Genomic DNA, 26,542 nt, shown 5'->3' with positions numbered 1-26,542 from the left:
GGTAAGTGCAGGCTATCTATTTTGTAGCTGAAATGAGGAAACAGTGTCCCACCTCTTTCTTTGGTGCCTTTTCTCCAGGAGCATTCGGACCGCTTTTAAAACTTGTCTCAATATTAGAGGATGAACCACCAATTTACATGCACTTTGGACCTTTTGGAGGCAGAAGATAATTTGGCCTACTCTACATAGATCTTGGGATCAACTTGTAATCGCCTTGTTATGTCACTTATGGTAAGAGAGAAATGGAAGGATCTTTCTCCATCGTCAGTACTCCATCTTTTCCATTCTCCAGAAATCTCTCCATGCTTTCAAGCTTTGGGTTCATCTTGGGTCTGACGCTATGGGAAAGCTTATCTTCCTCGGTGACCTCTCACTGATTGCTGTTCTTCCCTCTTAAAAGAAAATCTTTGCACATGCCTCCCTAATTCCTTCCCCACAATTCCATCAAAAAAAAAACATGAGATACCACAGGAAGAAATTAAGACACAGCAAATCAGCAACATATTAGCTCGAAAAACTTCTCATCTACTTGTTGCGGCCAATCCCCTCATCGTCTGATCGTCGGGAACGAGCACCTGCAAAGAAAAGTCCACACTGACCGGAGATACCTCCGGCGGAGACCCTCCGACGGTCAAGTCAGAGAGGAGACTAGGCAACAGTAGAGAGGAATCAGGGGACTCAACGGTGGAGAGAGCGAGAGAGAGAAAAAAGCCCCCATCAAGCTGCTGCCTTACCTCGTTTTATAGTAGGAGGTGGTATGGTCCCGCCGTCGGTGATGTAGACAACTGAAGAGTTGTCAAATCACCGGGGGTTGTCACGTCGTTGACGAGCTGACAGGTCCTAAGAATTAATTCGCGTCCTTGGCAGGACAGCGCCCCAGGTTTTCTAGTAGGACAACGCCCTCCGACGGTTGCACGGCATGTCCTTGATAGGACTGCAGCCCACGCCACTCGTTCGGCATCCAGAAAGGCCTGTAGAGGTCAGACGCTGGTTGTCCAAACTGATAGGGAGTCGGTGATGCAAGATCGGCTTTCAGGCGATCAGAGGCAGTGTTGACCTACTAGGCCGACACGTTCCGGCTGGGCATGATCGGTAGTTATCGTTAGTGTTGTCCGTCGTCAGACGGGCAAAGTCGGTCGGTCCATCCTCGAGGATGGGTCGGCATCGGGACCCATCGGTGAGTCGGCGTCAGTGAGTCGGCATCAAGATCGGTCGGTATATCTCAACAGTTGCCCCCCCACTCCTGAGCCTGATGTCACGTTGGCCTGCGTTTTCATGCAGGAGGGGCGTCGGGCGAAAGGAGTGGATTCTTCACTGCGTCATGTCTTGATTCTGCTGATCTCACTAGCGGACGATTTGGACAAATCGGTGCCTGACGACCTGATGTTCGATGATTCGATGTCAGACGATCCGGTGTCAGGCGATCTAGTGTCGGACGATCTGGTGTCAGACGATCCAGTGTCGGACGATCTGGTGTCAGACGATCCGGTGTCAGGCGGCTTCTGGGGAAGCAAACCGCCGCTTGGCGCTCCCTTGGGAGCGTGGGCCGCCGTCAGGCATCCCATCGGGAATGCGGATCGCGGTCAACGAATTAATTTTGAGGTGCAGTTTTTCTGCCACGTGTCGGGAGGTCGTTGGGCCGGAGTCATTCATGCAAATGAAGGTGACGTGGCCCGATCTGGGATGGGTGCGCCGAACCGTCGGGTTGGAGGAGGGCCTGGGGGCTGCCACGTGTCGATCATCCGAGAGGTTCTCATCGGCGCGCCCTCATCCCGGCCATCGAGGGGCCCTATATATATGAGGTAACTTGTTTTCGAAATCTCACTTTTCACGGTTTTGCTGTGGAGACTCTGCCCGAGCGGTCCCCCCTCCGTCCCAGGTAGCTGCTTCCACCTTCATTCTTCGGAAGGTCCATCCGAGACTTGTATTTCCATTCACGTTGTTCTTGCTTCTTTTGAAATCCTTTCTCCTTCTTCATCTTTGTCTTTTCCTTCTTCTTGGTTCTGGCATCATGGCCAGGACTTCTCCTCAGGAAGCTCGGTCGGGGAATCCGACCGATGATCTTTGATCGACCCCGAAAGTGGAGGTCTCCTCACTTTCGAGGCCGAATGTCGATCGGCTTCGGGATTAATATTGTATCCCAGAGCAGTTCCGACTCTTTGCCCCTGGGCCGGGGGACGGGTCAACAACCCGCCCGGGGGCCAGGTGGCTCTGTATGTCGAGGACCTCCGGGCTGGTCTTCGGTTTTCGATTCCGGAGTTTGTTCGGAATCTCCTAGGTTATTACTGAATTTGTCCGGCGCAATTGGCGTCGAACTCAGTTCGGTTAATAATCAGCTTCGTCCTGTTGTGTCAGCCACATCGTCTGGCGCCTGGGTCCCCGAGGGAGCGTTAGCCCTGACCGACCATAACTTGGCCAGGAGACTATGTCAGGGGACCCTCCTCCCAGCTGACGTGGAGGTTCTGAAGGCTCGGCAGGTGACCGAGATGCTGTCTTCTTTTTATCTGACCATGATCGGGGTAAGTTCTGTCTCGCCTCCTTCCTCCATTACTGTCTTTATTATTTCATCTTTCTGACGGTCAGTTCCCGTTTGCAGTTGATTTACACTATGTTCGAACTAGAGGCCAGATACCGGAGGTTCGGGGATGTCCAGGCGGTCTGGAAGGATGGGGCGACGACCGTCGAAGCCGAAAAGATGGTACTGGTCGAGCAATTGAAGCTGTCGACCGATCGGGAGGCGAGGCTTGAAGATGAGATCTCTCATCTCGGGGCCGAACTTAAGTCAGCCCGCGGGGAAGCCAAGCGCAAGGGTCAGACCGCTCACCGACTGCGATGCGAGCGGGACGGCACCGTCGCCGAACTCGAGGCCGAACGCAAGCAGCTCCGGGTCAGCCTGGAGAATCTCGCCAAGGCCGTGGAGGATTTGTCAATCGCCCAAGCCGACACTGACATAGCGAAGGCGGAGGCAGAGTCGGTGAAGGAGTCATTCGATCGGGCGGAGGCAGAGGCGAGGTCGGTGAAGGAGTCATTGGATCGGGCAGTGGAAGACTTCCACGGCTCCGACACATATCAGGAGGAACTCCTGGAAAGCGGCTTCGCATCGTACCGAATGGGGTACGAAGATGCTCGGGATGCAGTCCAGACCTTGTACCCGGAGCTCAACCTCAGCGGCATTGTCCCCCCGGGATCCGAGGACCAAGCCATAGAAGAGGTGGCCGACCCATCGTCGGGAGACGCTACTGCGGTGGAGGAAACCATCCCAGAGCAAATCACTGAAGAGGAGACGGCTCCGACCTCTAGCCCAGCTCCGACCTCTGACCCGGCTTCGACCTCCGACCCAGCGCCGACCAGAGTGGATACACCGACCGTCCCCGAGCTCCTCCCGATCGAAGAGGTCGACTCCAAAGAATGATCAGAGTCTTGTCACTTTTTGCTTCGCTTTACATACTTGTAATCGGGCTTCGGCCCAATTTTGTAGACTTGATGAAATTAAGTATTTTCAACTTCTTTCCTTCGTATGTTTAGATGCGCTTTGACTTAGAGTCGTAGAGTCGTAGACCCGACATGCCATGTTAGGTCACTCGGTAACATCCTAAGTCGTTAGTCGAGATAGTCGGTAACGCGCGCCGTGGAAAAGGCAAAGTAAATTTTGATTACAGACCGTCCGTTCGGCGGTCATGGTGTGCGCCCGTCGGGGGCTTGAGCCGAACGTCCGTCGCCCGATCGTGAGTCGAAGGTTAAAGTCGAATGTACGTCGTCCGACATGAGTCGGGCACGTTCATTGAGTCGAAGGCCGACTGACCTTCGGGCGCACCCCGATGACCCGATCATTGCGTAGGGTCGAATGTCGTCTGATGTGATCAGTCGGATGGCGTCCGACGCGTTTAGTCGGGAAAATGATGACAAGTCGAGTTTCCGTTACCCAGACCTAGGTCGGGTACTTACGTCGCGCCATGTGATAAACGGTGGTATGCCGAATATCCTTCGACCGGCCGTGACCAGGTCAGTAAGTTGCGAACGCGACGTTGGTCGCGTTGGCGCTTTGCCTTTCTCGACCGGGGCCGAGTCGGCAAGTCAGCCGATCGTTTTGCCCAATTATTTTAACTGTAGAAAGAGTGTAACTCCCGTCGTCGTGGATATATCGATTCTTTTAAGTATCCGATGCATCATTTTCTCTGCCTTCGAGTACCGAGTCTCAGCTTCGTGAAGCACTTTGCTGACGTAATATATCGGTTGATGAACTTGGTTCTTGTTCTCTCGGACGAGCACCAAGCTAACTGCCTCTGGGGAGGTGGCCAAGTAAAGATACAATACCTCCCCGACCTCCGGCCTCACAAGTAGGGGCAGAGAAGCCAGATATTTTTTTAGTTCTTTGAAGGCTCGTCAGCACTCGTCCGGCCAAGAGAAGTGCTTTGCCTGTCTCAGGGTTTTGAAGAACGGGAGGCATCTCTCGGCCGACCGAGAAATGAATCGGCTGAGCGCGATGATCCTTCCGTTAAGTTGCTGCACCTCCTTTTTGGTGTCCGGATGTCGCATGTCGACGATTGCTTTAATCTTCTTGGGGTTGGCCTTGATTCTCGTTGTGAAATGAGGAATCCGAAGAACTTCCCCGAGATCACTCCGAAGGCGCACTTAGTCGGGTTCAGCTTCATCCGATGTCGTCGTAGAGTGCGGAAGGTTTCTTCAAGATCTTGCACATGATCCGAAGTTTGCACACTCTTCACTAGCATGTTGTCCACGTACACCTCCATGTTGCGCCCGATTTGATCTTTGAAGATCTTGTTGACAAGTCGCTGGTAAGTAGCCCCGACGTTCTTCAGACCGAAGGGCATTACCCTATAACAGTAAAGGCCCTTGGCGGTCACGAAAGCCGTATGCTCCTCGTCCTCAGGCACCATCCGAATCTGATTGTACCCGACGAAGGCATCCATGAAGCTGAGCAGTCGATAACCGGACGTCGCATCCACCAACTGGTCGATCTCCGAAAGTGGAAAGCTGTCCTTCGGACAGGCCCGATTCAAGTTGGTGTAGTCGATGCAGATCCTCTACTTTCCGTTGGCTTTCTTCACCATAACGATATTGGCGAGCCAGTCGGGATAGATAGTTTCTCTAATGAAGCCCGCCTCGAATAGCTTATCCACTTTCTCGTCAATGGCCTTCTGTCTTTCAGGAGCAAAAGATCGCTTCTTCTGCCTCACCGACCTCATTGCTGGGTCGATGTTGAGTCGGTGTGTCATTATCTCTGGAGGGATGCCTGACATATCCGCTGCCGACCAAACGAATACGTCGGCATTGGTCTTCAGTAGCTCTACCAACTGTCATCGCTCGGGGTAGGATAATTGAGATCCGACCCATACCTTTCGTTCGGGATTCTCCGTTATCGAGATGGGAACGAGCTGTTTGGCTGGTTCACCCCGTTCTTCTTCTTCCCGTTGGTCCAACTTGTCGACCGTCAGGGAGCTCTTTGATTCGTCGCTTTGAGCAAAGATCTGAAAGCATCGCCAGACGAGCTGCTGATCCCCGCGCATCTCTCCGACTCTATTTTTGGTCGAAAACCGAACCAGGAGATGGTACGTCGAAACTATCGCCTTGAGGGCGTTTAGTCCGGGCCTTCCAAGTATGACATTGTAGGCCGAGGGCACTTGGACGACCGCAAAGGTCAAGTGGACTGTGCTTTATCGTGGTTCGGTTCCAGCCGTCACGGGCAAAGTAACTTTCCCTTCCACCGTGACAGCATCTCCAGCGAAGCCTATCAGGGGTGTAGAGACTCTCTTGAGCCGATCGGCCGACAGTCGCATCCAGGAGAAAGTCGAGTAAAACAAAACGTTCGTTGAACTTCCATTATCTACAAAGATTCTTTTTACATCATAATTTGCTATTGTTGCCGAGACAACAACAGCATCGTCATGGGAGGTTTGGATACCCCGAACATCTTCATCTGTAAAAGTAATTATATCATCCGGGCGCAGCTTCTTCGTCGGCTTTCCTCCAGCAGTCGTCCCCGGGCCCAGTCGTTTGGAGATCATATTGATTACCCCGGCCGTAGGCTGGTTAGCCGTTGCTTCTCCAGTCGGCTGGGGTCGTCGGTCGATGACGAGCCGAGTCGGCGAGTTCCTCCAGAATTTGCCGAGATATCCCTGACGTATGAGGGCCTCGATCTCATCCTTGAGTTGGATGCACTGCTCAGTGGTGTGACCATGGCCCCGATGGAATCGGCAGTACTTTCGCCGGTCGAGGCCCTTTGCCTTCAGAGGCGGAGGCCATCGCAGATATTTTCCCCTTCGATCTCCATCAAAATCTGCGCACGAGGAGCAGAGAGAGGAGTATAGGAGTCATACCTGGGGCGTATCGGCCTTGGACTCCGCCGTCGAGGCGACCTCTGGTTCCGTCGTGGGGGTGAGACCCGACTCTCGGTCGTGGGCCTGCTAGGCTCGGCAGGGGCCCGACCCTTCCTTCGCTTCTCCTTCAGGCCCTTGGACTCGATCAGGCACCGGTCGGAAGCTCCTTCGTCTGCACGCATGTACTTGTACGCGTACTCCAGCAGTTCGACGTACGTCCGGAGAAGGGTCTTGTCCAAGGAGTATGTGAATCAAGATGCCCTCAGCCCCCGCTTCATGGTCGAGATGGCCATGTCTTCATTGAGGTCCCGGACCTCAAGCGTGGCCACGTTAAATCGCGCCATGAAGTGTCGGAGCATCTTGTTTTCTCCCTGTTTGAGGGAGAAAAGGCCGTCCGAAGTTCGTGGTGGCTTCCGACTGGTGCTGAAGTGGGCCACGAAGGAGTGCTCGAGCTGCCCAAAGGAGTGGATACTTCCCGGACGAAGGTCGGAATACCAGGCCCTGGCTACTTTGCGAAGTGTGGCAGGAAAGCCGATGCAAAGAAGAGCATCGATTGCCCCCTGGATCGTCATAAGAGCCTTGTAGCTCTCCAGGCGGTCAACTGGGTCGGTGGAGCCGTCGTAAGGCTCCATGTGTGGCATCTTGAACCGACCGAAGATCGGTTCATCGAGGATGAGTCGGGAGAGAGGTTGGGCGGTCTGGAAGTCGACATCGTTCGAGGACTTCTGTCTGTCCACCTGCAACTGGGCAAGCCGACGGTCGATTTCTTCAAACCTACGTTCGTAGTCGTCGGCCCGTCTGTGCTGAGAGACCCCGGGGGTGGAGTCTCCTGATGAATCCGAGAGGGAGGCGGACGGTATTCGCGGCCGCTTCTCCTTCCTTGCTCATTCCAGCTGGGAAGGGGTCAGTTGTCGAGATCGACGGGCATCATGCCGAAGCTGCCTCTCTTCCTCTCGGTGGGAGCACTGCAACAGCCGCTCCGGAAGAGGAGACGGAGACCGACGCGGGCGTCGGCGGCTGCTCCTGGAGGGCATCGGATGCGCCGACGAGCGCGGCAATCGGGTGGGTTGAAGGCTTTTGACCGCGTCCGTCAACACGGTCATCTGCCGCACGATCGCTGTGATCTGCGCCTCTGTGGTCACCGCAGGATGGGGAGAGCTAGGCTCTGCGGCGGGGAGTGGTGGAGAAGCCTCTCCCCGACGGGAAGAACGTCTCGCCGATCCGGTTGCTCTTAACCGCTGAGCCCTTGTCCTCGTCATCTCGAAAAGGTTCTTCAAACTCTGTGGAGGTCGTATGCCGGTCGTACCCCCCTTCCTGGTGCGCCAAACCTATTGCGGCCAATCCCCTCGTCGCCTGGTCGTCAGGAACGAGCACCTGCAATGAAAAGTCCACACTGACCGGAGATGCCTCAGGCGGGGACCCTCCGACGATCAAGTCGGAGAGAAGACTAGGCAACAGTAGAGAGGAATCAGGGGACTCAGCGGTGGAGAGAGGAGAGAGAGAGAAAAAAACCCCCCTCAAGCTGCTGCCTTACCTCGTTTTATAGTAGGAGGTGGTATGGTCCCACCGTCGGTGATGTAGACAACTGAAGAGTTATCAAATTGCTGGGGTTGTCACGTCGTTGACGAGCTGACAGGTCCTAAGAATTAATTCACGTCCTTGGCAGGACAGCGCCCCAGGTTTCCTGGCAGAACAACGCCCCCCGACGGTTGCACGGCATGTCCTTGATAGGATTGTAGTCCACACCACTCGTTCAGCATCCAGAAAGGCATGTAGAGGTCGGAAGCCGGTTGTCCAAGCCGACAGGGAGTCGGTGATGCGAGATCGGCTTTCAGGCGATCGGAGGCAGTGTTGGCCTGCTAGGCCGACACGTTCCGGCCGGGCATGACCGGTAATTACCGTTAATTTGCCCGTCGTTAGATGGGCAAAGTCGGTCGGTCCATCCTTGAGGATGGATCGACATTGGGATCCATCGGTGAGTCGGCATCGGTGAGTCGGCATCAGAGTCGATCGGTATATCCCACACAACTTATAACAAGCTCTCAGGTCAGAGTTCAATCAGAAGGTCTACGCTCACACCTCTCCTGCTCAAAACGCCCAAAGCAATCTTTAGCTCCTTTGACCATTAAGAATCCTGCAACCAGCCTCTCTTTTATGTAGCCACATGACACGATTCCTCTCGAGCACAATTAATGATATCATAACATGACTTAATCTAGATTTATTAAGCATTAATTTTCTGCATGCACATGTAAGACTACATATAGTTGCGACTTAAACTATAACGATGGTGCAGTGTACATGCTCTATGAAGAACACCAGCAAACTAGATTGCAAATAGGTTTTACCACGAGATATACCTCCAGGGAGTTCATTGCATAAGGAATTAATTTAGGATTTTTTTAATAAACGAGGTCAATAAATAGATTGCATGCAAATTCAAATTATGTACGTCTGTCCATAACATGGCTCACCAACTTGCAGGCAGCCGAAAACCACCAGAGCTACCCGACTTGGTGTTTGTTGCAGCTGAAAGGGATAACCTTCAACACAACAATAAAGAACAGCATGCCTTCTGACTCGCACAAGAATTCAGTCATCTAGGTCCATATATCTATATAAAAATTCGAAAATTCTAATATTATTCCCCGTAGTGCATCATATTTCAAGCTTCAAACTTTTTGAGGTCGTGCTGCATTTGAAACTTCTCAAAGCACTTTGCAGAAGGTAACAGGAGAAAAGCACTTAATCCGATTGGAGAATAATATTCTGCAACATTAAGCTTATTCGCATCAGAAGGAGATAGACAATCTGTTGAGAGATGACAGAGTCCATCGCTGCAGAATATCGTTGAGTTCTTTCATTAAAATCACCATACCCATTTACATGAGCCTTTCGACTGGGGGAGAGCAGAGGACCTGGTCTATGCTCTAGACCAGCTTTTAGCTGAAGGAGCTATGGAGAAAAGGAACGAAATGGCAGTGGCAAAAAACTAAATATTGATGGACAAAAAAGATGCAAACTTCGACAAATTAAAAGCTGCTCATAACATGGCAACTGCAATTTTCTTGACTTTTTTAGTTTAAGTTTACAAGGAGAATGGAAAAATGTTTCTCCATACATGCCATATCCAACAGTGAAGTCTGTATTTGACTAGAGAGGCTTTGTTACCGAGCAACCTTCTTTAAATTAGCTCAAGGAATGGTTGCATTTTTACTGTTTACAAAGTCATGATCATTTCAATAAGGGTACAGATGTAGGAGTGCATCTGGGTGATCATTTTCTTGGTCGTTTTGAAACCATATAACACAGAAGCAATTTTGTTCCAAAAAGTGGGTGCCTTTGTTGGACTGGATAATCTGGGTGGTGTTTCGAAAGGGCTGTGCCTCATCATATGTTTCAACTTTCAGGTGTCACAGCAAAACGGCAACCTCAAATAGGTCCATATACTTTCAGAATAAGAAAGCTAAGCATTAGAAATATAGCTTCAAATTCCTTTCGGCCAATTTGTTTTGTTGCTATGTGTAAGACTCTGGCTGATTTATACCTACATACGTGAGATATTGACTGCTTTGGTATCTTAGGTTGTCACACGTGGTTTCATAGTTTTATCTTTTAAAAAGCACCTCACATAGAACAGAAGGTTCCAATCCATATAAGCCATACTCTTTCTTGACTTATAACCGATGTAAGACTAGAGATGCTCCCACCTATACCACAACAATTCTTTTTTATCATGATTTGACTTTGTGAGGTATAGGGCACCAAATTTTAGAGAGTTTTTTGGTTGAGAGCTAGTCATCAAATCTGCTAAATACTTAGATGGAGCCTTCTCAACCTAAAACTGTACTTTATAGTAAACAAGATATTTATCAGAAAATATTCTTGGATGACAGATATGGTGATTTATAAGACATAGAAATGCTATATACAATAAGAAGGAAAGGAAAACCACGTCATGGAAGATAACAAGTTCAACGCCTATTGGCTGTTGCCGGAATCTATGAACAGATGCTTAACAATAAATATATTATGGATCATCTTTATCTTTCAAGAATTTACAGTTCTTGAAATGCCAGCAAACATCAGAAACTGTAGTTGAAGTCATGCACCCAGCATCTCATTCCTGACGCAAAATAAGATGTAGGTTTTCATATAGCGGCAGGCTGAGTGAAGTAATAGCAGAGGCTGAACTGTTCTGTTATTCCAAGATTGCGCGGATTGTTAAACAAAAAGAAGATGACGTCTGAAACTAGATTACGATTGGATCTTCATAGCTGAAGGCCAGATTATGGAGGAAGATATACCTCTAGAGAGCTCATTGCAATGTACGAGAGTAGCTTCATAGCAGAGTCGTAGAGAAGGTGGAATCCAATTAATATAGTCAAACAATGGTTGCCTGTTCATAACATGGCTTTCCATATGATGGGCAACTGAAAACTAGTTACCAGAGCTCTTTTTGGCACGCTCCTTTTATTTTTTCAAACTATGATATTCGATGTAACAAAAATAACATCATGCCTTGCCATTTATACAAGAAAGAAAAGAATCAATAAAAAGGACATTTTGTCAGAAATATCTCCTCCCCAAGTTGTATTCTTTGGACGTCCCATGGTAGTTATGATAGACCAAAAGGAAAAGTTTTTTTTGAGATAACCAAAAGGAGAAAAGTTAAACGCTAATAAAGTATAGTGTTGTCACGGACACGACCAGATTGATATGGCTATCGAGCAATTGCAATCTTTTTTTTTTTTTTGTCTTTGACCCATAGCAGTGGAGCTTGATTCTTGTTGGGCTCAGCTTTGGGGAGTTTGATTGTCAATCCCGGGCCATTGAATCAGATGACTCCGATTTATTGATTAATGGAAAAATCACAGAATTGGGCCTCCACTGGACCAGATGATCAAGAGAAAAGCTACTGAACTGGGACTTTATCGGCTCAGTGTCGAACCCCACTGGAACTTTAAACCAAACCTGAAAATTGAAAGGAACCACCATGGCGACAATCACCGCTGGACTCCGCTCATTGTGAGCTTCTCGAGCTATCATCGTCGCCTTCCGAGCCGACGAACTCGGGGCCGGTGGGAAGCCATTCTTGAAGGGAAGGAGCAGCGCCGCACTGAGAGTGGGGTGAGGATGTGGAAGGCTGATCGGCCCAATGGGCTCCATGTTTCCTCTGTACCTGGGGCTTATTTTTTAGCCCTTTTCTTGACTTGCTGGGCCATCGTTACGCCCAGCTTTTTTTTTTTTTTGGTAGAAGCCCAGTTATCTTCTTTAAGGAAAAGAAACGCGACGTATTTTAGGGAGGAAACTCCCAGCCATCTTCTTTTGTTTTTTATTTGAAATCTTGCGCATGGATTTCAAGCACATAATCGAAAGGATGTCTTTTGGGGGGGGCAAAAAAGAAGTAATCAGAGTCGAGCTATTTGAAGCCTCACAGAGACGTCGAAGAAAGTTTCATTTAGTGTAGAGATTCTCGTTTATGATGACTTGGTATATTATTAGTCAGGCAGATGGATTAGCTCGTCTCGCTGGTAATCTTGTTTTTTCACTCTGCTTCTAATCTTCCTCAACATGTTCGAGATGTTAACATGACTGACGTGGTAGGAGTTTGGTTCCCGGTCTATAATGTTTTGATTTCCTTCTTAACCCCACAATGTACCAAAAAAAAAAGCATGTGAATAATATCTAATTTTTATATGATATTCGTTAAATGACATTATTTTCAGGTTTCCAATTTAATTAAAAGTTTTTTCTTTTATCACATACTTAGACTCATGGGATTTTTTTTTTAATCTGAAAATCATTAAAATATCGACAATCAATTATTTGCTTCAAATGGATGTTTTCTCTTTCAGCATGGATTGGGCCTGCAACCCCACGATAACCTTCTCCAGCATCGTCTCTTCTTCTCCATGCTCTTCCTCTGTATTTGAAGGTATTTCTTTCGAATAAATCCTTATTGGAAAAAATTATAGCATGCCCTGTTTGCACCTGCATCGCATGCGCGCCAAGGTCTCTAGTGCTGTGGGCTAATTACTAAGACGAGCAGCTGTGGGCTAATTACTAAGACGAAAATGAGATGAATAGAATCCGTGCCAACATGTCTTGATACTCGTTTAGTTATGAAAATTTTTTTAAAAAAATAATTTTTTAATTTTTTAAAAATTATTTTTGAGAATAATATTTTGGTATGTTTGGTTAACCATGGGAAGATGACTTATTATAAAGTAACTTATGTTTGGATGAGCACTTATTTTTTAAAAAAATTATGTAAAATAACTATTATACCTTTAATAGATATAACACTATACATTTTTACTCATAAACTTTATATAAATATAAATATTATATTTATATTAATATAAATATAATATAAAAAAAAATAAAAAAAAATATAAAAAAATTATTATATAATATAATATAAATATTATATTAATATAATAAATATTAATATTATATTTATATAAATATTAAGATAATATTAATAAATATTATATTACTATTCAGTATTTCATCCTAATCATCCATTGATATTTTACTAAATTTTAATTATAGATTTAAAAGAATATTTTAGGAAAGAAAAAATACTACCATTTTCTATATCACGAAAATGCCAAAATCCACTTTCTTCAGCGATTTTCACTTCTCATTAAATGTGGAAAGTGACTTTCTATGAAAAATATTTTTACCACTCTCTCTTCTCTTAAAACTTCAACCAAACAAGAAGCTCTTTCTTCACTTTACAGAAATGTCTCTTCTCTCCTCTATTCTCTGTCAACAAATGAGTCTTAATGATTAGTAGCATGCAATAATTTCTCTCCTTTCTGATTAGATGTTCTAGAATGGTTGAATATATAATAAAAAAGTATGATAAATTTTAAGCTTGCCCAATGAAAAGATTATTTTAAATTAAGGAAGTTTAGGGCAAGACAAGACTGACTTAGCGCGTAAAAGAAGTATGTTTTTTCTTTTAAAGCACTATGCCTTGCTTTTCTGGTGTTCATACACGGTTTGACCAATGGTCAACATCTTTTCCGATGCTTACAAGCTTAACTTGAATGTTGAGTTTGTCACTGAGTCCAGGACTCCAGATTCTAATGCCAACAACGGATGGAAGAGTTTAGGTGTAACCAATAACCATCGAAAGCTTACAGAACCTTTATCGCCATCACCTTCCCCAAACAGTAATGTGCCTTATGAAGAATGCAATAATTATTTTATTTTATTATTTTATAAATTTATTTCACTATTGAATTCATTCTTTCAATAAATACTTTTTATTATGATTATTATTTATTGTTTCAATAAATATTTAATAAAATTATTTTTTATTAAATCCATTCTTTCTAATTACATCATTATTATTAATTTTTTATATTAAATTCTATTCAAAATTTAATTTATATCTAAAATAACTTTCTATTTCTATCTATATCTAGATAGAAAAATATGAATATATTTAGTATTCGATTCATTGTATTTAAAATAAATATAGATATTAATTTTGATATAAATTTAATATTGTTTTAAATTCATATAACTACGGATATATCAATATCCTATACAAATCTGTTCTATTTTCAGTTTATTAAAAAAAAATCTAATTTTGAAAATTCAAAATGGGTTTTTCAAATGAAATGGAAGTCTCCATGCCAGCTCAAGTGCTTCTTCTGCTGTACCAAATGTCGGTTTCGGGGCAGGTGGTGTACTTGACTATTTGACAATTAACTAGGCATCGCCGATTCGGCTTTAGCTTTTCTGGATTCTTTATCGACGGAACGGCCTTTCCCCCCGCCTACCCCGCACTCCTACTTTACCTTTCCCTTCATCTTCCCTAAACCCTTTCAAGCCTCTCACACTCCCCCTCCTCCTCCTCCTCCTCAAATTCCACTGAATCACAAAGAATACTCCACGGAGTAGGATTTACATTCGCTTTTGTTTCCAGGATCCCCGTTCCCTTTGATGGATCCGTAAGCAGTGCGCCCTCCCCAAGTAGAGGAAAAACCCCTCTGTTTTTCCCTTCTCTCTCCCAGATCGGAGGACAAGAATACGGGGCCAAGGAAAAACTACACGAGAGATCGGCGATGGGTGAGACGTGGAGCACGACGAGCGTCCACGTGACGGCGCTGGACGGGCTGGTGAACGTGAATTCACTTTTCACGATCGCCGTCTTCGTGGGGCTCTCCCTCACCTCCCCGGGCCAGCGGAGCCTCGAAGGGAAGTCCACCTGCGACGCCGGCCCGGACGTCATCCGCAACCTCCTGGTATTCGAGGTGGTCTCCTTCAGCTTCTTCCTCTTCTCCAGCCTCGTCGCACAGGGCCTCAAGCTCGCCATCAATCTGATCAACAGCAACGACGTCGACGAAGCCTTCCGGGCCCACATCAACGCGCGGGTGCTCCGCCTCGGGATGCTTGCCTCCGCCGTCGGCTCGATGATGGGATGCCTTTTCCTGCTGCTCTCCATGGTCAACGTCATCCAGATCCGCCTCGGGATGCTGTCCTGCGGCAGCTCCGCCACCGTCCGGGCGGTGGCGGCGCTCGTCACCCTCGTCTCCACCGCCCTCGTCGTCTACATCTCCACCGTCCTCTACGCATTCACCCATTGAGTCAACCGACCGGCCTACTGCCTTCCTCTTTGCTAGGTTTTTTTTGTTAACACTCTCTGCTAGGTTTTATTCTTGCTTCTTTTTTTTTCTTTTTTTTGCTTTATTTGGAGTGGAGAAAAAAAACTGAAAATTTCTTCTTGTTTTACCTTATTTTTGTTTCTATGCCTAGATTTTATTATTGAATGATGTCCGCTGATAGGTCCCCTGTCCGTTTTTGGCCCGGCCATCACTCCATCCCCAATTCCTCAGTCCTCGGAATCCCTCCCCTGAGTCCCCCCTCTTCTCCTCGCAATCCCATGGAACGCGTCAAGCGTTGCCGCTGTTCCACTTCTGATCCCTTCTTCTTCACGGCCTCCAAATCTCTCTCCGAGCCCCCGAATCGAACACAACTCCGTGTTGGCCAATCAAGGAAGCAACCAGGAAGAGGCCCTTTCTGATGATGAATTTCTTTCACGACAAGGTCTCTTATTCTCCATCGGAGGTTTAGTTTCTTTTCAAGTCGATCTTTTCATTGGCTTCCTCACATTCCCGATCTGCTTGTTGAATCGACCTTTGTTTCTGCCGATAGATCCCTTGCGAGCATTAAAATGGGCATGGGATGCTGTTAAGGAGAAGATATCGTGGGAATGGAGAGCAATGCTGGAGCGAGTGAGCTCTTTGTTTAAACCTCGGAGATGGAACCGATTTCTGGCCTCCAAGGTTTTATGAAGGAACTACTGCCAAAAAGATAATCTTTTCCACCCTTTTCTATGATTTTGACAGTATTTTGTTTATCTCAGTTGGCATGGAGGGAATTAAACCTTAAATCTTGTGTTTCTTGCTCGTTATGTTCTCTGTGATGAAATGTTTCTTTGAAAAATCTTGATGAAATGTTTTGTGACTTAACTGTTTTTGAGGAGTTGAGGTCCGGTCATGGTTCCTGTCCAAGGACGGCCAACTGCTGGTTCAAGTCATCCGTGCATGCGGTTACAAAAGTTATCCGATACGACTTATAGAAACCCATTTTACGAGTGGATTTTTGTGGAATCCCAGATTAGAAATTTTTTGTGCACCGCCCGTGGCGTAGAAAATCTGTGGAATCCCAGATTAGAAATTAGAAATTCTTTGTGCACCGCCCGTGGCATAGAAAAACTGATGTGGAGCGGCCGTTTCGTGCTATTAAATAACGTAGTCATTATTTTTTAACGTATATATAATATTTATAATTTTATTTTTTTATTTAAAATTTTAGATGATAAAAATATTTTTTTTAAAAAATTATAATATTTTTTTATAAAAATTTTGATATTTTTTTTAAAAATAATTATAATATTTTTTTTATAAAATTATAATATTTTTTGTTTATAAAATTATGATATTTTTTTATAAAAATTATAATATTTAAAATATTATAATTTAAAAAAAAATATCATAATTCTACGGAGAAGAGATATCATAAATTTTAGGGTGTCATATTTTTTTCGAAAAAGATATCATAATTTTTTAAAATAAATATTATAATTTTTAAAAAAAAAATATTTTTATTATTTAAAATTTTAAATAAAAAATAAAATTATAAATATTAAATATATATTGAAAAATAATGACCACGTAATCTCAGCACAGCACGTTCTATCTCAGATTTTTTACACCACAGATGGTGCGCAAAGAATTCTCAAATTTCAAATTCGTGACTTATAAAATAATAAAATTTATCGAAGGAAAAGAGCCAACTGAATCTATTCTCGAACAAAAAGCAGAATCTATGGCTGGTGCCGATATTCCTGAAATTTATGTTGCAACCTTGAGACTTGATTCAGATCTCACTTTGTTTAGAACTTTTTGTTTGGGCTAGTATGGGATTCTTCAGGTTAGACTTCGCGCACTATTCTGGTTTGCCGTAAGCCTGTTATAAGTCCAAGAAGTAAGCCGAGTTATATTTCTTCCCAGAAGAAAGCTCCGCGGGGAGGGCATGTTGGTCTTACAAAAACATGATGGCCTCCAGATTATTGGCCGGCTGAGCTTTGCCTTGGGAAAATAAGATGTAACATTTATACTGATTGTACTGTTTAACATGTTCCGTTGGCAAAAACTGTTGTTTTTTTATCCTTTTTACTTTTTGGGTCGAGAGACCATTGACAATGGCCAAAACTAAAACCAATAATATATGATAATGTCCCCTGAAAGGTAAGATAGTCAACTTCTCTAAGCCTGGAGCCAGGCTTAAAACCTGTTTCCCATGATATGGGTCATACAAGTCCCTTGTCTGTCAGATGACTCATTCCAGCAGGATCACGACCACAATATAGAAATTGGCCCCTGCATTAATTCTTGCCTTAGCATGCCATTGTAGTTTTGTTGGTCCTGCATAATGCACGGGGGAAAGGAATACTGCCACAATAGCATCCGACAGGTTCTGTTGGTCCATCTTCTAGAACCTGTAAGGTATCTCAAAATTCATGTGGTTTACAGCATGCAAGCAAATGATCAAGCCTGTCCTAAGTATGACTTGCAGCGAAAGAAAGAATCAATATCATATAGACCAGGAAAAAACCTTGCTGTGTTGCTCCATCCTCACAGCCAAAGGCACATCATCTTCCTTGGCAAAACCACCTAACAGATGAAGTAACGGAATAGGATTTTGGTAGCCCATTTCTAAGAGGCACCTGCGAGTATGATGCATTAGCAAAGCAAGGCCATTATGTACAAGGTTTCTCAATTGAAAAGCAAACACAGCATCCACCTTATGTTTGTCAAATTCCCTCCCTGCAAAGTTCTCGAGGAGAGAGTCTGTAGTGATCATGGCCATCATTATATTTGATAGGCTCTAACACTTCAAGATCTCCTCCAATGAGCTAGTTTCCAGCTGGGCCAATTACCTTGTCGACGTAAGGTAACCCAGGAGCTGTTGTAAATTCCCCATGTTCTGGCGATTTTTTCTTCTTTGTTATGCTTGTATATTTCAATACTGCATAACAAGAAAGAGTACTCAGCGTAATACATTAAGATATTGTGTAAAACCCTTGATTGAGAGACCGTATAAAACCAAGAGTCCTTAAACATACTGCTCTGTTGCTTCTAATTCAGTACCATTGGGTGGTGAGTTATCTAGATCCATGTTTTCACATTAACGTTCAATACTCATTGTATAAAAAAATATTATAAAACTTAAGAATCTTCATAGATCTGGTAAGCTCTCCTAATACCCCAGTAAACAATCAGTACAAAAGACTTGTGACTAGAATCATGTATCAAACGCTTAAATAAGTAATTCAAGTGAAAGCTCTTTAGAAATTAGAATCTTCTCCTTCAAAAATGAGATCTCAAAAATTCAATGGAACAAAAATTGAATGCATACATAAGATGAATATAAATTGCATACATGCATAAATTTGTCATGCAAGTTAAAACCCTTTAATTTGATTATCTCCTGACAATGCTGCCCAGAGGTTATTGACCATCTGTTTCCATCAACTAATCTATAAAATTTTGCACCTTTAGACAAGCCTCAGAATGAAATCATGCTTGAACTTTAGAAAGAACAAGTACAACCACTGGCAACCAACTCCCGCTGCCTCCCACCCCTCTCACAAAGTGCCTAGTAAGATAGAAACCCGCGTCTGATCACCTTTCCCTTCCATCTAATTGCTTCCACTTTGAAGTCAAGATTCAAAGGCAACTGAATACCTTGAAGTTTTTCTTCTTAGACACTACCTTCATAGGAAAAAATAAGCACTAACAAATCCTCCAACTTCCCATCCATTCATTTCCCAATAGTAGTTCCCCAATAGCTTGCAGCAATTGCTAATGGATACCCTAATGAGAACACACAATTGGGTTATAGATGATAGATAGGATCATGGATAAATCTATTCATCCACTAGCCCTCACTCAAGCCTACACATCCACTTTCCCTACCTTTCTTGAGGACTATTAAACTTTAAACTGAAAGCTTCCCATAACAAAACCAATTTACTACCATGCAACTTACCAATGTTCTTGTTCCAAATTCTATGTCTCACACTGTCTATGTAGTCTTTGCAGATTAAGTAATAAAGAACTACCTTCTATTGGCCAACATTGCAAATGCCATTTAGATTTCCTCCATTCTTTAATTTCACTAGTAAAAACTTGATCTATCACTTTACTAGCACATCTTCTTCATTCTCTTGCACAATTCAACGTTAGATCTAATCTCAATATTAGAGCTAATTTGAAGTTCCAGCAATCCCATTCTACTATTTTCATAATCTTACCCATCTCCACAATATGTCGCTGCACTAATCAAGATAGTTCAGACTTTGAAGGGCAAACATTGCCTCTGTCGTCCACTCCCTTCGAATATAAACTCTTTGTCACTCTGCTAAGACACAGCAATTCTGCCTCCTGTTGAACTCTACCTCATAAATAATTGAAATAAAAATTGATTTTTTTTAAATTTATAAAATACTACCCTTATTATGTCAAATTCTCACCATGGTTAATAGGGACAGCCAAGTGTCTTGAAGGAATGGTGCTCAATAGTTGGATGATCGGCCCACAATGAGTTATCTTAATTACCAACAAATATGCGGATCCATAATCCCCAGATCTCATACAAGTCTACCACAGTTATTATTCACCTACCAAGATCCGAATGATTTGAATACCAACATATCCGCCACAAGAAATTATATGCAATTTTCCTTTTTTTTCAGATCTGTCAACGTAAGTCAAATAGAATTGTATCTTCAACCTTCTTCCCATCCTATAAAAACAAAATAACTTCATTTTACTACTTTTGGAAACCATCACCTCCCCCTCCATGTGCCATATCCCTTTTGATCTTTCTTTTTCCTTGCCTTTGACCATATAACCAGAAGAACAATCCAAGCACCATACCGGAATAGAATTCACGGTGCTCAAGGCACCACCTTGACCCACTCGCTTCAAAATCAAATTTCTAATCATAACAATTAAACAAACAGAGAGAAAGTAAGAGCGAAGCAAATTGACGCGAGCGCGAACCTTCGAAGGATGGCGACGAAATCGCCGCCGGGGCAAACCAATGCGATGTCGGAGGCGTCGCCGATGGCCTCCCTGTCGGCGTCGATGATGGAGAGGACGATGGGGAGGGATATGTTGACGACGGAGCCGTCGCGGAGGCGGAGGGAGTTGAAATGGAGGCTCTGGAGGTACTCGTTCTCCCGCATGAACCGTCGCAGCGTGCTGGCCCACCCGTCCGACACCACGCGGACCCACTCCAGGTCCACCGGCCCGATCCTCACTGCCGGCGGAGCCGCCGTCTCAGGCCCGACCGCTCGGCCGGGGGCACCACCTGGTCCACCAGCCCCCTGCCGTCGGGGTCTGATCTGGTATCTCCGGACAGCGTTGCCGGGCCGGGTGGAGGGCGCAGAGACCGGCATCGGGACAGTAGAGGCGAGAGGGTTGGAATGGTAGAGAATGGGAGGAGATGCGTTCTTTGGAATCCAATGCCGGATCTACTGTTATGGTTTCTTCTTGAAATGAGAAAGGGGAGAGGGGGAAAGGAGGAGGCGGCGAGAGGTCCGGGCTTTTGGGGCAAACATAGTAGGGAGATAGAGTCATATGGTTGGTTTTACCTTGGCGAGTGCGTGTCAAAAGTGATGGATCCTATCACTCTGAAGAAATTATTGATCAGAACAGTTGTATATTTTGGATTATCTAATAATTTTCTTGGATTGTATATTCGGAGAAAGCGAGTGCTGAAGGAGGAAAGGGGTCCATCTTTTTAATCCGATCAGAGTATCAGACAGTCTGGATGGCACTGTAATATAATATAACATAATATAATATAATATAATACAATATAATATAATAATTAATAAACTAATAATTAAATTAGGCTCAAACGTTCGACTAGCTTCTATTGCGTACCGAGGATGGTGTTGATGAGGAGTTGTTTTGGCAGATCGGGCTGTGGGGCATGCAAATAGAAATCCAACCAGCAAACGGATACATTTTTTAATTAATTAATTATTTTAAAAAATAATATATTAATATAATAAATAGAAAATTTCAATAATTAGATTTTTATTGCATGTTACCGTGGGAGTTATGCATTATTTTTGTTACATGTTAAATAATAAATTTTTCATGATAGCTCTCATTATTAATATTCATCATCCAGCATGTAAATTAGGAACTGAGAACTTCTAAATATACAGGAACTCCCACTAATAATAACGGGATCAACAATACCAAACTCACATAATATGCAGTTTATATTTTTTTAGTTATTCTTTAAGTATAATATAACAATGCAACAGGTTAAGACAAATAGAGGGTTTCGTTGGTTAAATTTTATTTGCATATTAAACAATGAATATTAATAATGGCTGATAAGAAACTCGCTATAAATAATGATATTGTTAACACCGGCATTCAAAGAGAATTCTTGGAAGTGGCCTTTGGCAAAATTTTTCATCGTTAATACCAACCTCATGACATATGTATATTTGGTTAAATTTTATTTGCATATTAAACAATAAATATTAATAATGATCATTATAAGATCACACCATCTCAGTCAATGTTTTCAGAATTAATCTTCAAGAATTTTGGACTGAAAGAAATATTGATGTGAATCTTGATAACGAAGATCATCAAATCTATTATAGAATGCCAGAACAAAGCAATATCATCAACTTCCATCCGATCCTTAACTCGACATATCACCGACCTCCAGATCAATACCTTACCAACGACAAGAATAAAGTCCCGTGACCAACGTCGATATGGACTTCCAATGACCTCCAGAACGGGATCCTGCCGACCATAAAGAAAGAGGTCCCACGACTTGGCTTGATGTGGATCTAATCAGAACAACACCTAAATCATGGACCAACCTTAGTCCGTCGACTAGTTAGATTATGTGGATAATTTGTTAAAATTTCCTAAGAAACTCCCAGAATGTAGCTAAACACCCACGACTAACAATCTAGTTAGTGGATGGACTTCCTATCCTAACAACCTATGGATTCGGAATAATAAACTCTAACGCCTCTCTGTATAAAGATAATAAGGAGACTCTAAAAGGTACACACATATGATGCTACATTACGTCATATTAGATTAGGACTCTCTCTCTTATTGTGCTTAAACTCTGACTAATTTAAGCATCGGAGGATCCTCCATCGAAGCACCCCCTCTCCGATGATTAGACGGATGCTCCTCATTCGCCATATTAGCTCTCCTTAGAGCCTTGACGCAACAATGATTAATTAGAAACTCATTAATAATAATAATAATACTAATACTAGCATTCAAAGAGAACTAGTTTTTAAGTCCGTGCATTGCACGCGGGTTTGTAGATCATATTCATATAATTGATTATATTTATAAAAAAAAATTTAATAATATGTCCATTCATATCCTTAATATTCATGAAGATTTTAATAACATCAGTTAATGGATATGAATAAATTTTAATATTTTTATAAATTTTTTTTTATGAATAACATGTCCATTCATATCCTTAATGTTCATAATTAAAAATTTTAATAATACCAGTTAATAGATATAAATGATTTTTAATTTCATTCATTAAGAATAGAATACGTGCATTTAATATTTTAAAATAAAAGAGTCCACATGGCATGTATAGAAAAAAATGGGCTGCTTACGTGGACATCTTCATTTGCAAATCAATCTTCTCTCACTTTCTGCTTTCTAATATATATATATATATATATATATATATATATATATATATATATATTAGATTCTTAGAAGAGTACCTTTGCAAAAATTTTTAACATTAATACCAATCTCATGCCATGCGTATAGATTTTTATCTCCTTAATCTAACTATTATTGAAATACCATGTAACAATTTAACAAACTATAATAAATAGAAGGTTTTAATAGCCAAAATTTTATTTCATATAAATTAATTAATTTTAATGATGGCCGAGCATATTAGTATTGGCAATACTAATACCTATTCCATATTACTGCTAACACTATTAATATTTGTTACATGTTAGATAATAAATTTTAATGGTCATGGAGTATATTAATATCGGCACCATTAATATTTATTATATATTGAGTAATGAACTTTAATGATGGCAAAATTAATATCAACTCCTATAAATAAAAAATTTTAGGATTTTGCTATCGTGCTTCAGAAAGTATTTTAGTCTTTTCACTTTTTATGTATTTCTGGTCGTCGGATTAAATACAGACTATTTAGATTTCAATCGGATGAGGATCCTTATGCACGACTGATATGATAAATATTTTAAATTTTAAAATTATTATATATATATATTTTTTCAAAATATTTTTTCTATGCCATCGAAGGTGGAGGAGGAGCGGTAGGGGATGGCGGTGGGGGGTGTGGCGTGGAAAAGCCATGGGTGGTGGGGAGTGATGGTGTGAGAAGCTGCGGGCACCATTAGAGGAGGAGTAGCCATGAGAGCGAAGGGGGCGGGTCACATGAGGGGGGGAGGGGAGGGGAGGGGAGGGGAGGAGGGTGGAGGATCTGCTGGGGGTGGTGGGGACACCATGGGCGAGGAAAGGGAGAGTGATGGCGGGGCCACAAGGGCGGGGAAGAACCAGCGAGCGAAGGACTTGCGTGTGGGTGGTGGAGAAGAAGAAAGAAGATAGAGGGGGGAGGGGGGTTGCGGCAGAGGAAGAAAGAAGAATTGGGGGCTGCGGGAGGGGGGCGGCACGAGCACCAGTGAGGGGGAGCAGGGAGGAAAGACTGATGGAGGGGGATGGCACGAGCATCAGGGGGGAGACCCTTGAGGAGGGGGGTGCATTACTAGGATGGGAGGGGGGGCAGCGCAGCATGATCACGGGAGGGGTTGGGGGGCAGCACGAGCACCAATGAGGGGAGGTAAGACCGTCCCGAAGGAGGGGGAGTGTGGCATGGAGTGCGGGGGGGAGGGGGGAAGACTATCGGGGAGGGTGGGGGAGGGGGGTGTGCATGGCGTGGGAGTGGGACGAATGGAAGAAGAAAGGAGATAAAATATTTAAAATATTTTTTATAATAAAATATTATAAAGAAGTACTATAGTAAAACCCAAAACTTTATACAAATTGACTCTCTCTCTCTCTCTCTCTCTCTCTCTATATATATATATATATATATATATATATATATAGAATACTCTATCTTTTCTGATTTTATAATTTAAAAAACCAAAGGCATGTATTCATCCCGATCTCAGTGAAATCATGGTGGGTGGCTAGCACCAAGATGGCTGAGTCATGGTTTCTTCCAGCCAAGGCGGAAGTTCTAGGAAAAAGATTTTGATGTATCTTACGTTCTTCAAAATGTAATAGCATACTCAGCATAATGCTACAAATTAGTTTCCTCTCTCTCTCTCTCTCTCTCTCTCTCTCCGAGGGGGATGCACGGTGGTAAGAAGGCATCCCTTCAAATCTCTGTTCCGTTCCTCCACCCACTCGCTCAGTTCTCGACTCTCAACCCTGGCTCCCCACCCCACTTCCAACCTAGCCACTCTCAACTGATTCTTCTGCCAAATTCCCTATGGTCAAGAGTTGTCAAAGCTAAATACAAATTTTCAAGATCCTGGGCTGAGTATTCTAATCCAAAGAAATGTTCAGCCATCTGGGAGAAAATTACAGCTTGTGGTTTTCTGATACAATACAATTTCATGTGGCTAATTGGATTTGGTGATAAGGTAAGTGTTGTTAATGATCCGTGCATAGACACAATTCCTAGCTAGATGGCCTACTTACATTAATGTTGACTCTCAACCATCTGACATGAAAGTGTGCGATCTTATCTCTTCTAACTTGAAATGAAATACTAATATTTTGTGCCCGTTAATATCACCTAACATAATGAAATCATAATATTTCGTACCAATTTGAACCGATCGATATACTCTATATCGTATTATAACAATTGAAAATTGATACAGTTCAAATCAATTTTTCGATAAATGATCTGAATCGGATCGTACCAATCAGTTCGGTATGGTATGGATCCGAACTATATGGTACGATGCCATATGAAACGGTACAGTTGGTATGGCACAGATACAATTTGATTTTCTCATTTTTTATTTTTTTGGTCATTGAATAGATTTTTTTTTAATTTTTTTATTATTAATATGGATCGATACGATATAGTATCGATTGATAATCGACATGAGTGCGGTATCGGTATTTAAAATCTCAAACGAAACAAATTAGTCGAGTGCCGAATGGGCAAACTATTTGTTCTGCTCAGTTAACATGGAGACAGATTTTCAGACAATATAAAACTTAAAGATATATACCCTCTTATCTGGGAGACTCAAACAAGCATGAATCCAAATATATGTTGGGTGTGGAAATTAAAGGTCTCTTTGCGAATCAAGTTTTTCTGGTGGAAAGTAATGTGGCAATGCATCCCTTGCAGGAGTCTGCTAGTGAGGAGGGGTGTTATCAGCAATGATGCAATTGGTTGTGATCTCTGCCCAGGTACAGAGGAAAATATCCAGCATGTTTTGATTGATTGCTCATTTGCATGTAATTGTTGGAATCTCATTAGAGGCTTTTATAAAATTGATATCATTCCTTCCTCGATGCCCGGCTTGGTGGAGTTTTTATCTGCCGCTGAGGTCGAGGGGAAACGCAAATCAGTTGTGGCAATCACAGCTTGGCTGTTAAGGATAAATCGTAATGACAGAATCTTTCAGCATGCATTGTCTTCTCCTATTCAATTGCTGTATAAAATCCCTGATTACTTTGTTCCTAATGATAATGATGGCAATCAGCTTGGCTCTAAGAGTCCGTCGAGGCGCTGGGTTGATCTCTCACTGCCTGAATTGGGTAGTTCTTCATACTTATCTGTTTCTTGGTCACCTCCCCCCTCTGGATATCTTAATGTCAACTTTGATGCAGCGGTAAGAAGCGACAAAGTGACAGTAGGTTTTATCATTCGAAACTCTAATGGATGCTTGATTAAAACGGGTGGAAAATCAACCTATCATTGTCCTGTTCAACATGCTGAACTTGTATCTGCTTGAATGGGTTTGTGGGTAGCAGTTGTGGAATTAAAAGCCACCTGTATTTGCCTGGAAGGAGATTCTTAAGCTGTTATTTCTGATATTGCTAATTGTAAGGTGGGAGATACTCAGGGCCCACCAATGATCATTGATATTCTGTATTGGAAGCTTAAGTGTCATGTATTTTTGATATCTCATGTTTATAGGAAAGCAAATTATAAATAATTATTTACTTAAATATCTGATGAAATCTGTTGAAAAATGGTCATTGCTTACTGGACTGTCTAGCTCATTACCTCTTATTTTACTATTTTTACAGATATTGAGGAATTAAGATACAAGATATGAATGGAAGAGTGATCAGAAGCAGAATCTCTATACTTTTATTTTCGGTCGAAAGTCTTATTTGAATTTGATGTAAAGCCTATGAATCGTTGTTGAATTTATTGAAATATTAAAGAAGAAATTTAGATCGTTATGTTTTGGATTTGAATTATTGATTAATTATTCCGCTGTTGTTTTAAGATAGCATGATAAGATACCTTGCATGCTTATGGGAAGAGTTTTCTATGAGTATGCGGCGGTTGTCATGATCCTCGATTCACAATCTTAGGTCGGGGGCGTGACA

General features: G+C 43.1%; 1 protein-coding gene and 1 pseudogene across 4 annotated transcripts; one reads left to right on the top strand and one right to left on the bottom strand.

Moving 5' to 3' along the window:
* The first annotated feature begins 14,107 nt into the window (after positions 1-14,107).
* Positions 14,108-15,827, top strand: LOC105054424 (uncharacterized). 4 transcript variants are annotated; one of them, XM_010935924.4, is made up of 2 exons: positions 14,108-14,983; positions 15,147-15,827. In XM_010935924.4, exon 1 carries the CDS (start codon positions 14,426-14,428, stop codon positions 14,945-14,947), a length of 522 nt encoding a protein of 173 aa, XP_010934226.1. In that variant the 5' UTR covers positions 14,108-14,425; the 3' UTR covers positions 14,948-14,983; positions 15,147-15,827. The 4 variants fall into 4 exon arrangements, 2 of the variants coding, with proteins under 2 accessions (XP_010934226.1, XP_073102168.1); XM_073246067.1 differs by having other exon boundaries at positions 15,117-15,827; XR_833586.4 differs by having other exon boundaries at positions 14,109-15,407; positions 15,516-15,827.
* Positions 15,828-16,613: 786 nt separating this feature from the next.
* Positions 16,614-20,521, bottom strand: LOC105054547 (ATP sulfurylase 2-like; annotated as a pseudogene).
* Between the last annotated feature and the right edge of the window lie 6,021 nt (positions 20,522-26,542).

This window comes from Elaeis guineensis, chromosome 11 (genome assembly GCF_000442705.2).
Source record: "Elaeis guineensis isolate ETL-2024a chromosome 11, EG11, whole genome shotgun sequence".
NCBI lineage: Eukaryota > Viridiplantae > Streptophyta > Magnoliopsida > Arecales > Arecaceae > Elaeis > Elaeis guineensis.
The sequence above is the reverse complement of the archived record's forward strand: the minus strand, read 5'-3'. Positions and strand labels throughout refer to the sequence as shown.